This window comes from Amborella trichopoda, chromosome 7 (genome assembly GCF_054954075.1).
Source record: "Amborella trichopoda isolate Santa Cruz 75 chromosome 7, AtrichopodaSantaCruz75HAP2 v2.0, whole genome shotgun sequence".
Taxonomy (NCBI): Eukaryota; Viridiplantae; Streptophyta; class Magnoliopsida; order Amborellales; family Amborellaceae; genus Amborella; species Amborella trichopoda.
Genome location: NC_142342.1, coordinates 4,150,823 through 4,163,696, shown reverse-complemented (window position 1 = coordinate 4,163,696; position 12,874 = coordinate 4,150,823). Strand labels below are relative to the sequence as shown.

The 12,874-nt window shown below is 35.2% G+C and overlaps 1 protein-coding gene across 1 annotated transcript; it reads left to right on the top strand.

Moving 5' to 3' along the window:
- Positions 1 to 447: 447 nt before the first annotated feature.
- On the top strand, positions 448 to 3,262 carry LOC18447234 (uncharacterized). Its single transcript, XM_006857335.4, has 3 exons — positions 448 to 847; positions 1,692 to 1,846; positions 2,957 to 3,262. The coding sequence occupies exons 1-3, from the start codon at positions 655 to 657 to the stop codon at positions 3,149 to 3,151; spliced, it is 543 nt and encodes a 180-aa protein (XP_006857397.1). The 5' UTR covers positions 448 to 654; the 3' UTR covers positions 3,152 to 3,262.
- Positions 3,263 to 12,874: the final 9,612 nt, after the last annotated feature.

Here is a 12,874-nt window from a genome sequence, read left to right as displayed (position 1 = left end):
CTATTTACAAAGTTTAAACCTTCAAAAATAGTGTAGATCGACAGGTCCATAAAAACTAAAAATCTTGAAAACTAATGGTCTAAAAATGAGTTATAAAATACACTATTTTGAAAACTTAAAATCTATTTTTTTTTCCTATATTCATACATATTGATGTTGAGATGATTAATTTGAGCATCAAAACAACCTATTATAGTGAAATTATTAAGGTACTCTCTTATTTGGTTGTTTAGAGCCTCGGCTCTATATAAATTTGTTCCCTTTAAGAATGTCACATAACCTTTTCCCTTGAAGAATATCATAAAACTTTTCATTATTGAAACTTATTTTTGGGACATTATTTGAAGGTGGGTTCTAATTTCATTGTTTAGAGCGTCGGGTCTATACAAACCATACCCAAAAAAAAAAGAAATCCCTCTAATGATTGGATGTGGGAGTAATTTCAGCGACTGCTGATTGAGTATGAAAAAAATGCACAAGGACTGATTGACACCTAACGAACGCGACGCGACGCGACGCGACGCGACCCGACAATACCTCGCTCCATTTGACGCCTGCCAAACGTGCCCAAAAACACACAGACGGGATGCTCTAACACTCCAATATGAACACCCGCTCTTCAATTTATACCCATCATCACTGATCACCAAAGAAATGGAAGCCATGGCATTTTCATTTTCATACCAGACCTCCTTACTTTCTCTCTCTACCCAAATATCCCCATCTTTGAAATATGGGGCCCTCAGATCCTCTCACTCCTCAATCCTTTCTCTCTCCTCCAAACTTTCCCCTTGTTTGCATCTTGGCGTACGAATTCAGTGTTCTAGCACCCCAAACCCCAGCCCAGGTAATGGCCAACGTTTCTTGTCTTGATATAAAACATGGGTTTTGCTTCCTTCTTCTTTTTTGTCTTGCTAGAAAACATGGGTTTTGGTTCTTTCAGTTTTTTTCGCTAAGCAGTTTTTTGCTTCTTTCTTTTCTTGGATTAGATGGGTTTTTCCTTTTTTCAATCCATTGTTTTGTCTCTGATTTAAAAGTCGGGTTCTTTTTTGTTTTGGAAGAAATTGACGTAACTTCTTTTATTTAGGTTGATTTATTCTTTCTCGCTCATGGGTTTGGATCTTTATTATCGGGGCCTTTTTTTGTGTGCTTATCAAGTTTGCTTGTTATGGTTTATGGGTTTCTTTGATTTGCTCTCATCATTGATTGCCTGCTTCTACAATCTAAAATTTGATTACCAAAAAATTGAGTAATGGGTTTTTGTCCATGGATAGTTTAAAGAGTTGGAATTAAATTGCAGAAGACTAATAATATGAGAGGATGGTTGGTGAATAAAAGGATTGGGAAGAGATTTCAATTCAAATAATGATTATAACTGAAAAGAAAAACAAAAAAAGCAATGAGGAAGATAAGAAATTGAATTCCAATGGGTTAGGAAGAAATCAACTCTGTTAAAACCCCATTTTTTTGCCATAACTTTACCTTCAGTAGGCGATTTCTCCCCCATTTGTTTATCATGGGTGATGGATGTTATAATTGAAACTTCTATTGTCCATTATTTCCTGATTTTCCATTACTTGTGTCCTCTTTTCTTTTGAAGTGTTCTAATCATACTTTGAACCTATTAGAATGATCATGGATCTGCTCCATGTTGCTCACGTTTCAGGTCTTGATAAATGTTTATTGGGCAGGTGAAAGTGATAGCAAAGCTGTTTTGGATGCTTTTTTCGTGGGCAAAGCTTTGGCAGAGACTCTCAATGAGAGAATTGGGTCCACAGTTGGGGAATTCTTGAGTGTGGTTGGTCGGTGGCAAGCGGAACAACAAAAGCAAGTGCAGGACTTCCAGGTATAATTTATGGAATTGGAAATTATTATATGGTTTCTAGTTATAGATTATAGGTTTGTGACTTATTACGTGATTTCTTTCATGATATTTGCATTTCTTGGGTATGTGGTAAGTCCACTTGCAGTTATATAGAAATAAACAGAGGAAGTATAACTTATAAGTAGAAGAAACTAAGAAGAGCCAGAATGGGACTCATGGAAGCGTGATGTATTAACTCAACCACACAAATAATGAAGACATTTTTAGCCATCAAAAAGCAAAATAAAAAAAATGGAAAAATGTATTTGTCCTTGGGCTTGATTAGTTAAGGTGCTGACATTGCAAAACAAGGTCCCAGGTTTGAATACTTCTCCTGAAGTACTCAGGAAAAAGAACAATAAAGGGAATGAAAGAATATGTTTTTTTATTGAAATGTTGATATTGAAAGAAAAGAAAAATAGATGAGCATAGATTATAAAAAGAATGAGACAATCACTTTATAACATGAAGAAAACAGTGGATTCTTGTTGTACTGCTTACAAGAAGTAAGACGAAAAGTAGGGATCTTTTATATTTTCCCAAAATTGATACCATAGTTAGCTGGCTTACATGTTGAAGAGGTTGCTTCTCTTGTCACATGGCCTTCATTTGTAACAACTACCATTAGGAACATTTTGAAGCCTGTATAAAACATTTTGAAGCCTCTTAGGTATGCATTCGCAAATCACCAAATATCAATGAGAGAGTCATCCTCTATTTATTGCTACTGGCTCAGAGATTCTATACACCATTATTTGCTCTCCCACTAGAAGTGTCTGGTTCTTCACCAAACAATTTCCAAGGATGACTAATGCAATGTTGCATACTCCTGTCCTAATAGCTAAATATTCATGTGGTTTGTTACCTTCAAAGATGGTATGGCATGTGATTTTGGTCATTTGTGAAAGTTCAGTGCCATTCTTTAGTTTGTGAAATAAGAAAGGAATTTCACTTGTCTGTGTAGAACAAGTTATTAGCAAGAAATATGCCTTGGTGCCTCTCACATGGTTGCATGTTTTGGATGCTATTTCAATTTGATGTGCAACAATATGCACCCTCTTTTTTATGACAAATCTGAGTGCACTCTTGCAGGAGGAGGTTTTAGAGAGGGCCAGAAAATCCAAGGAGAAATCATCGCGTGCAGTCATGGAACAAAGTGGAATGGCATCAAAGTCCCTTGCCAAACCCACCGACAAAGAAGTTTCTAAAGAAAGTACTGTAATTTCATCTTCTACTTCTAGTCCTGCTAATGATGACCCTTCTCAGGATGAGAGCAATCAAGACTAGTTTTATCTTATGTTAAGCTTCTATGTTTTGTCTGGTATGCTATTTCTTGTATTAAGTTTCTAATTTGATAATATGCTTTCTGTTGCAATGAAGTTGGGCCTTGTCTACAAATCAACGTGATTAGTGGAAGTTGGGATTGGGCTTTGGGTTCTGTAGCTTTATAAAATTAAAATTACTTACATGCTTCCTGTAAGAATAAGATCAACATAAAAGGTAGAATTCAATTAATCTTTTACAGAACGAGGATATTGCAAATCTTTAAATGGACTAGAAGATGTTATTAAATAGCATGCTGTAGTTTTTTTCAGTTTTTTGAGGACACGGAACTTTCATAAGGTAGAGAGAATCCCGATGTTTTGTGAATACTGATAGCATTCTGCTTTGCTGGTTAGTGGTTTAGTATAGAATATTATAATGTATTATTGGTGCCAAACCTGTTGCAAAGTTGATAGTATCATGTCTCTTACTTGCATGTTTGTATAGGTGTGAAACGGCTTACTTGAAACCTCAAGTTATAGAATTATGTGATTGTGGATCTTAAAATGGAAGGCTTGAGACTTTCACGTTCAGAATTACCTAACTGTACTCAAGATGCTGCAAAAGGAAGAGACAATAGAATCTTTTTTTTTTTGACATGTTAACAAGTATAGTAGGTAGCGGCTCTGCCATCTTGAGCACGACGAGCCCATTCCTGAAGAGAACAAAATATTTGAATGGAGCTGTGGTAAAGAAAGTGCTCAACTAGATCAAGGCAACAAGCACTTCCTTGTAAAGGTGCAGTCCATGGGGGCATCCTCGGGGCACTTAATGGGTAAATGGGCTCATGTGACTGAACTGTTCTATGATGTGGTATTGTTCCATCAATAAACGTTTTGAACTGAAACATTGAGTCGTTGATGTTGCAAGAAAATAAAAGCGCTGCATATACTTTATGCAGATGTTGTAACAAGTAAAAGTATGACCTTTGACTTACTACTGTGATTTCCTAGAGGTTGATGCAAACTACAGAAAACCTTTTTTGTCTCCATGCCATTTTTTGATGTCATTCTTAATCTGAATCAATCATTAATCATGTTAATACTTTAGAGCAATAAACCTCTTCTATCTGCTAAAAAGCTTGATACAAAAAGTTTATGCAAGATCAAGGCTGCATGGAGCAGGATATCTACAATACAAGTGTATTCATAAGACAATATTCGGTTCCCTACCCAAAAAAATTATAGGTTTTATTTTATTGAGAAAATAGATCCAATCTATGTATATTTTGCCAATGAACATATGTTATTATAACAGTAATGTGATATGAAATTCTGGATACATTGTATCTGAAATATATAACCATATAAATATGCTAAAACAAAGCAACTATTCACATGAACAAATATGGTGTTCTCAAAATGAATCAATGAACTTCAAACCATAGAAAATCAAGATTTCAACATGATAGTGACGGACTATCACTTTAATGTCTTCTGAATAATTACTGCCTTAAGTAGCTGATGTCTGCTTGATGTAAACAATAATTTATTTTGAATTTTAGGTTGAACAGGAAGAAGATTATTAATCCAAATTCGATTCCTGCCTCAGAGATACCCATCAAAATACACATGATCATGATTAGGAATAGTTTATAAGAGATCAACAATTTAACATTTTACACATATTGATTGATTTAATTCCAAAATAGCCATCAAAATACACGTGATCTTGATTAGGAACAGTTACAAATGTATAAAATGTTAAGTAATGCATCTCTCATGGGTATTTGGTTATTCCCTTTTGAAAATCGCATAAATGTAGGTTAGGAAAAATGACTAGACAAGATGGAACAATACCATGAAAATCATTTGAGGACAAGCCTGCAAAAAACTGTGTAACATGAAAAAAGAAAACGCGACCACATGATTATATACAAAAAGACATGAATAAACATAGATAAGAAAATAAAAGATCTTAAGAAACCTATCACTTTCTAGCCATTCCCAAAAGCAAAAGTATCACAAAGAAAAAACCAAATAAGTAACTGAGAAGATTCTATGCTTTTCTGGGAATGAATTGTACATTTTCTCCCTTGGGCAAGCTCCTAGCTTGGATTATTTTTAGGACACCAAGATATGGGTATGTATCCTACTCAACCTAAACACGGAACTCTAAGAAAAGAGAAATAAGTAAATATGCACTCTAGAATTGCCTATACAAAATCACACTGTAAGGACGTAGACTGTCGGATCTAGGCATTCAAGAACTCTTTTTTATTTCTTCTAGTTACTTATCTGGTGATTCATAAGTGGATTCCAGTATTTTGGATCAAGAATATTCTCCTATTTATTTCTTTTGCCCAACAACAATTGACTCCTGTGGAGCATTGAATATGGGCCCAACAAATAAACATACAAACTCTTAATGGATACCCCCTAACCCAACTGCACTAACCCCAAAATCCACCTCAAGAAACCCACTTAAACCCAATTTCTAACCAACATTCAATCATCTTACCCCAAAGTAAATTTTAATTCCAGAATTAGAAGTCTTTGAAAAGCGAACCATAAATGCAAAAGAGTTTACATGAACACTCTCAAGAATAAACCCAAGTTTGACAAAAACAAAAGACCATTGCCTACATCACGAATCCATTCAGCCCACTCTTTCCTAAAACATTTCCTATTTAAGGAAATAAATTACGGCAAAAAAACTTATTTGAAAAAAGTTCCACCTAGATATTCAATAAAAAAGAAAGTCCCACCTCATCAGAACCTGGCTAAGAATACACTCTCCTCATGCCCAACCAAGTCCTTTGGACCATCTCGTAGTTGAATCTTGTTATTGTATACATGAGTCAGTGTCATTGACCCCATGATAAATAGACAGAGAAATCATGGCTCCTAAAACCACAATATCTTCCTCTCTTCTCAGAGTAAAACTGTAAAATCATCTGTCCATTTTCTGGAGTGGAAATAGCAAAGTAATGGAGGTTATCCTCTACCAATATAATCTGCTCTAATAGTAAAACTATCATCTTTCCTTTTATCGTGTGAAAGTAGGAGAGTTGGAGGATATCCAATACCTATATAAGTTGAAAAGACTGTTGGAATGGAGAGGAGCATGTAGGGGAGAGAGGAGAGAGAACACCAGTGATATAGAGGCATTAGGCATAACCATTTTAAAACATCAAGATACATAAATATTTTAGAAAGGGGAACTCGTTAAGATGAGAGATTACCAGGCAGCCCTTTTAGAAATAGAGAGAGAATGGCTATTTTTGTGATATAAATGAGATAAAAGGGAAAGAGGAGAGAGAAGAAAGGGCCATAACCCGATCCCGCCTAAACAGGGTCTAGGGAGGGGTGGGCTGGAAGAAGAGAAAGAATAAAAAAAAAAATTAAAGAGTAGAAGGATATACTATAATACAATATAACATATAAACTAACATATGTTATATTATATTATAAATATAATATATATATTATATTATATAATATTACTAATGTTATATGTTATATTTTACTAATAATATTATAAATTAAAATAATATATATTATATTGTATTATATTATATTATATTACTAATATTATATAGAATATTATATTATTCTATGAATAATATAATATTCTAGAATATCATATAATATGTTATAGTATAAACTAATATATTTACTAGGAGACAATTTCTTTTGAATTTTAAGTATAAAGGTGAGGTTGAGAGCCAACTTTTAGGTTGATTTTTTCCATTCATTTGAATGTGGTGAGAAAGAGAGGCTTTAAAGAGAGAGGGGGAGGGAGCGGAAGCACATTTTCAAAGGGTAGGATGAGTCTCGAGAGGGAGCCAACAACTTCTTTGATTTGTATGTATACTTTCCTTTTTCTTGTAATTTCCCTCAATCAAATTGCATCACTTGATGATGTTTTAGTTTTAAGACTTAATGGTAGCTTTAGACTGAGATTGAGATAATTGTCTCAAATCTCGACTGCACACTTACACTGATGCTGGGTGGCTTAAGTACATTTTAAATCTCAGCGGTTGGCTTACACTTTGGTTTTGTAAATCTCAACTATAGACTTAGACTAAGATTGAGGGGATCAAACACATCATATCTCTAGTGATTTCAATTGGATTGGCATCATCCTTTGGTGCTTGTTTGTGTATGTAATCAGCCAGATAGGTGATGCGTCTAACTCAAATCCTAGTCACTGGCTTGGAGAAAGGTTAGTAGGCTGAGATTAATAATTCTTACATAGTACCATCAACTCACTTATACATGATCGTGCTTAATTTTCCGTTGACGTTGTGTAGAGAAATATGACACCCTGGTTATCCTGTTTTATGCTTGACTGCTTGGGGGCATTTGTAATCTTTGTGTATGAAAGGTAACAATCTCACTGTAGCGATTTCCTAAAATGTTTGCTTCGAATAAATTGGTAGCACAGAGCCAGTGTAATCAAATCTCAAACTGCTAAATGGTTAGCCCATGAGAGTAACATTGAGCATTTTTAACCGCCCATTACATGGTGGTGCCAATGGGATTATGATCAAATGTTAATTTTCAAACTAGAATGATTATTTCCCTAAATCGTTTTCAGACCATCTGATCAGTAGTTACACAATTGTAAAGTGCAGATTTGTTGTTGCCCATTGCTTCTAGAGTGATTCCCATCCTTACTTAAGTCCTCTCTCTCTCTCATGCTTTTGATCCCTTGTGCATTTCAGGTTCTCATTACTCAGATTTTGAATCATATATTTTCACACCTTACCCTATTGATACATCTATATGTATTTATGTAACTATAAGATCCGTGTTCCCCCTCTACTTCCATTTGATCAGAAATTCAGCCATTGGATTTTCAATGCTCAATCTCAGAAGGCACTCAGTATTTCAACAAGGCTTAAAGGGGGATCCACATGGTTTATTATAAGACTTTTCAAGCCAAACGTTATCCCATATATGTAATCTTGTGATCCCCATGGTTTATTAAGGCATGTCAAGCCAAGTCTTATTCCTTCCGAGATTGTGTTGTGATCCTCAATGATTTATTAGTCTTCTTCAAGCTGAATATTCAGGCCCTAGTGTCAAAACCTTATGAGTTACACCTTTAGATATTGAAATCATGTTCCTACCTTCAAGTATCGTAAGTAATTGGATTGTATACTATATGACTATTTATTTTTGGTACAAGAAGGTCACACCCACCTCTAGCCATCATATGTGAGAAATTACGCAGCTAAAGGTGTGCTATAGTTTCACAAAAACTTACAGAAAAATGGTACAGGAATGTCACGTCCCACCGCTAGCTATCACAGGTGAAATAGGGCGCCTAAAAGGATGTCATTTTTCATTAAAAAGTTTGAAAATTTTTGTTAGAATAAATGATACAAAATGACACATACCACTGTGAAAGTCAACCATATTTTCGGTGGCTTTCAAGTTTCAAATATTGAAAATAAGTGTGGAAGTTGAAAAGGGGGGGAGACTATAATGGTGCATGGGTTATAAATAGGGTCAGTGTGGTGAAGTGCAGTGTGGTCTGATAAAGTGAAGGAAGAGAGAGTGAGAGGAGTGGCTGGCATGAGAGAGTGAGAGTGAGTGGTGGTGAGGTAGCAAGTAAGTTTGTGAGATGAGTGATTTGAGTGGTGTGATTGTGTAAAGTGAGTTAAGAGAAGTGATGGTGTAAAGTGAGTGTGTGAGATGTGAGAAGGTTTGAGTGTTGTAAAGTGAGTGAAAGAGAAGTGAAGAAAGTGAGTGATGTGGGAGTGGTGAAAAGAAGTGGGGAGAGAGAAAAGTAGAGTAGAGTCTTAAGAGAGAGTATAATGTGTATAATGAGTATTAAAATATATGAAGAAATGTTTTGTGAGTCAGCGGACTCACTAGTCAGCACAATCACAAACGTCCATCTTTAAGATGAACATCCACAATTAAAGATTCCTATCCAGTGGATAGGAAAATATTATAATAAAAATGTTTTAAAATTTTATTTTGTTAAATTTTATTTTTTATATTCATGATCATCATAGTGTAGATCATGGATCACTCCAAATTTGGATCCAAAATCAATACAAATTGTGGGTGTTCAATGGAGCCCGCATGAAAATAGTATGAGTCGGGGTACTCATGAAGACCGGGTCCTGAAATATAATTATTTGTGTACGATTCTCTTTCTCTCCACAGTTTATTTTTAGCACGAAATAGTGCCTAGAAAAACATCCCACCACCACACCTAGCCATCATGGGTGCAATAGGGAGACTAGAAGAGTAATTTTTTAACACAAAGTTCAAAGAAAACATTTGCAGATTTTGAGTGCAGTCAGATCAATGGCACAGTCCCAGCAGCCCAATTCCACATTTTATGGTTATATTTATGTGATTTTATGATTATGACTTCATAAGAAAATAGTTTTGTTGTGTACCAAGCTATTTATTTTTAGTAAAGATCATCTCGACCTCAAGATGCATGGATATGAGAAAAAAAATAGATTTCAAGTTTTGGAAATAGTATGTCTTGTAATGCATTTTTTGCCTCTCAATTTTCAAGATTTCAATAATTTTGTAAGCAGAAAAAAGCGTATTTATTTTCCACATTTTTGTCGTGTGAAAATTATGTTTTTTTTTATTCAAACTTTTATTTATTAATTCTCCCAATAATTTTGTCACAAGAAAGACTTTCCAATAAAATGCTCTTATTCCTTTACATCTATTTTGGGTTTTTTAAACAAAATTTCAAAATTGTTTGGAAATGTAGACTTGATAGTTCTTGTCAAAATCGAGGGCATTTTGAGCGCTCAAATAATTGCGAAGCGATTAATTTATTTAATTTTCTGTTGGGCTGATGTAAAAAGAAAAAGATAAAATTGAGAAAAATTTATAAACAAAATATAGGAAAAAATGTGTGAAAAGGTGCACTGCCCGTGATAAGGCCACCGGCGCAGGCATACTTGTTGAGTAGAATGGCAAAATCTTAATGTAATAGAATAATAGAATAGGTGTCACAATCATTCCGACTCATTGGATATCAAATTTGACGGCTTGGAGTGAGTCACAAAGTTCGAGAATTTCTTATGAGAAATTTGTATCTTTTCAATGACACTCTTATAATCGCCCATTGAAATTTAAAGAACAAGAATGATGGTGATCTCCATGTACAAAAGATAAATGGTTTTGACAATTAAAATCCCCGATGTTGGATCCTTGCTTTTAATCCGACATCGGCAACCTGAGGTGTAATGTGGCGGTGTTGAGGCTGTAAATTTCAGGGCTCGAGTTCCCTGTCTAGGGAGCCATCAAATTTTCTTGTCTCTAACCCTGTCCAAGAATTATAAAATCAACCCTTCTCTCTCCAATGCTAGTGCAGGTAATGTTTATGTTAATTGATACTTTACATTATCAAATGTTTTATATGTCCTTAAATTCTATAAAATCTTAGTGAACTGCTAATTCCCTACATTGTATTTCAATGTTTCGTCCACCTCGCTATTTTTAGGAGAAAAACAGTATCACTATTGTTTCCTGTAGAGAGAAAGATGATTTGTACCATAGTTACGGGGAGCGCCCCTATAGGGAGTCGTTCCAGCTCTAGAATCCAGATCCTGTGATTCGAAGCCAAGATCTCGCCTGGTACACATTTTTTTGTTTTCCGTGGGATTTTGCTCCCTTTATTTGGACTCTTGATCCGATGAGCACCGGGATATCGATCCCCACTTATAGATTTGTGGATCTTGTTCACTAAACCATAAGGTCCTCAAATCCTGAATTCTGGGAGCGCGATCCACAAATGAAAATTCTCTGATCACCACAGAAACCTATTCCCTTTTATCTCCTCATCTACTTAGAGGTTGGTAAAAATGACTCCATTTTATAAATTTGAAGATTGGATATTCAGCCAAACCCCATCAAAGTTTCAGGAAGATGGAAATTTTCTTTCTAATTTAAATGATGGGAGGAAGATTCAAAATTTGAGTATCGCAGACAATGCCATCACCATAATATAAGGGCAACGGCTGTTATAATGGTTCTCATATGGAAGAATTAAATAATAATTACTTTCCTAACAAATAAAATTGTAACGAACATTTGTTTTCAATAGATCACGATTTTATTGAAATTAAGTAGCGCTCACAAAAGAGAAATGAAACAAGGGACTAATGTTTACAAACATCATCATCGTCAAAGTCTTTTCTGAACTAACTAAGATCGGTTATACGAATCTTGGTCTACTAGTATGTTTTATTAAGCGCTGTTATTTCAAAAATTAGGTTACAATTGATACACATTATTCTGTTGCATTATTTAAAGAATTTATGGCTATACAGATGTTACAATTGATGCACATTATATTTTTATCTATTACATATTCAATAAATGGCATTACAATGGATTTTAATGGGTGTAATGGAAACACAGGCAAGGGTCAAGGAATATTTGAATGTTAAAGTGTTTGAAATTGAAGAGCTTGGAAAATCAAACAAATTTTTTTTTTGGAATTGCAGTTCGCTAGATCAAATGTGTTACTATATTGAAAAAGAAATATGTCTTGCTGCTATTGAATATTGGCAGTTTACTAATGGCCCGAGTCATACGACTTTCTATTTCAAAAAATTCACATATTCTCAGGCTACTGCCTAAGTATTTCATAAAGACGTTGCAGTCATTAACAGATTTTTGGTAACATATTTAAATATAGCAAGGCATAAGTTGTGAAGCTCAAGGCATAATTTGTGAAGCAATTGAGAATTCTTAAAGAAATAAAATATGCAATTTCTTAAAGAAATAAATATACTCTCAAACTAAAAACGTGGAGTGATAAAGAAGTATGGGGCTGAGGCCTCCAAAAGATAACGGAGGCATGTAAAGGTTTTCTCGGGCCGGATGGAGATTGGCTATCGAGTGCAAAGGCAGAAGGGAGCTTGACTGCAAGACCCACCCATGGAGCAGGGACAAAAGTCATCCTTAGTGGTCGGATGGTGCCGAGTGAAAGGGCTGTCGCTCAACAGATAAAAGTAGGGAGAACAGGTTGATTTTCCTCAAGAGTTCACATAGACGGGCTTGGCACCTCAATGTCGGCTCTTCGTCACCTAGGGTGGTAGTATGTTCCAAGGGTTGGGTTGTTCGCCCATTAAAACAATACGTGAGCTGGGTTTAAAATATTGTGTGACAGTTGAGTCCATACCCGGTGTCGGCTTAGAGCAAGTAAAGACCTTTCGAAACAAGGTCAGTCCACGCTCGTTGGTAAAATCACCTGCTCAAATCATCTTCTATTGTAAGAGTTGCAAAGTGGTCATCAAGACGAGCCATCTTGTATTGAAAAGTTTCCCATTGAAGAAGAAGTGGTCAAATCTGCAGGGCACTCTCTGCCTCAATATTTTGAAACACCATTTTGACAAAACTAACAAGCTATTCATTGATATCTCTTTGATATATTTGTGACCTTGCGTACGTCTGAAAGATCTTTGCAAGCACAAAATCAACGAATTGGCCGTACATAGTGCATAAATACAAAGGCCATAAGGACAAAAACTATTGATAGAATTTGCATTCGTAGGGCATAAATGCAAACGCCATAAGCTTAGGACATAAACTATTGATAAATTTTCACTCAACTGAAAGCAAAACTTAGAAGGTAGAGCATTAATTTGCAGCAATTGGAGGACAACACATTTATTTGCCCGAGGAATTCGTGCATAAAATTCAAACCAAAAATATTGGGAACCCAGTGTAAAGATTTCATCATAAGATT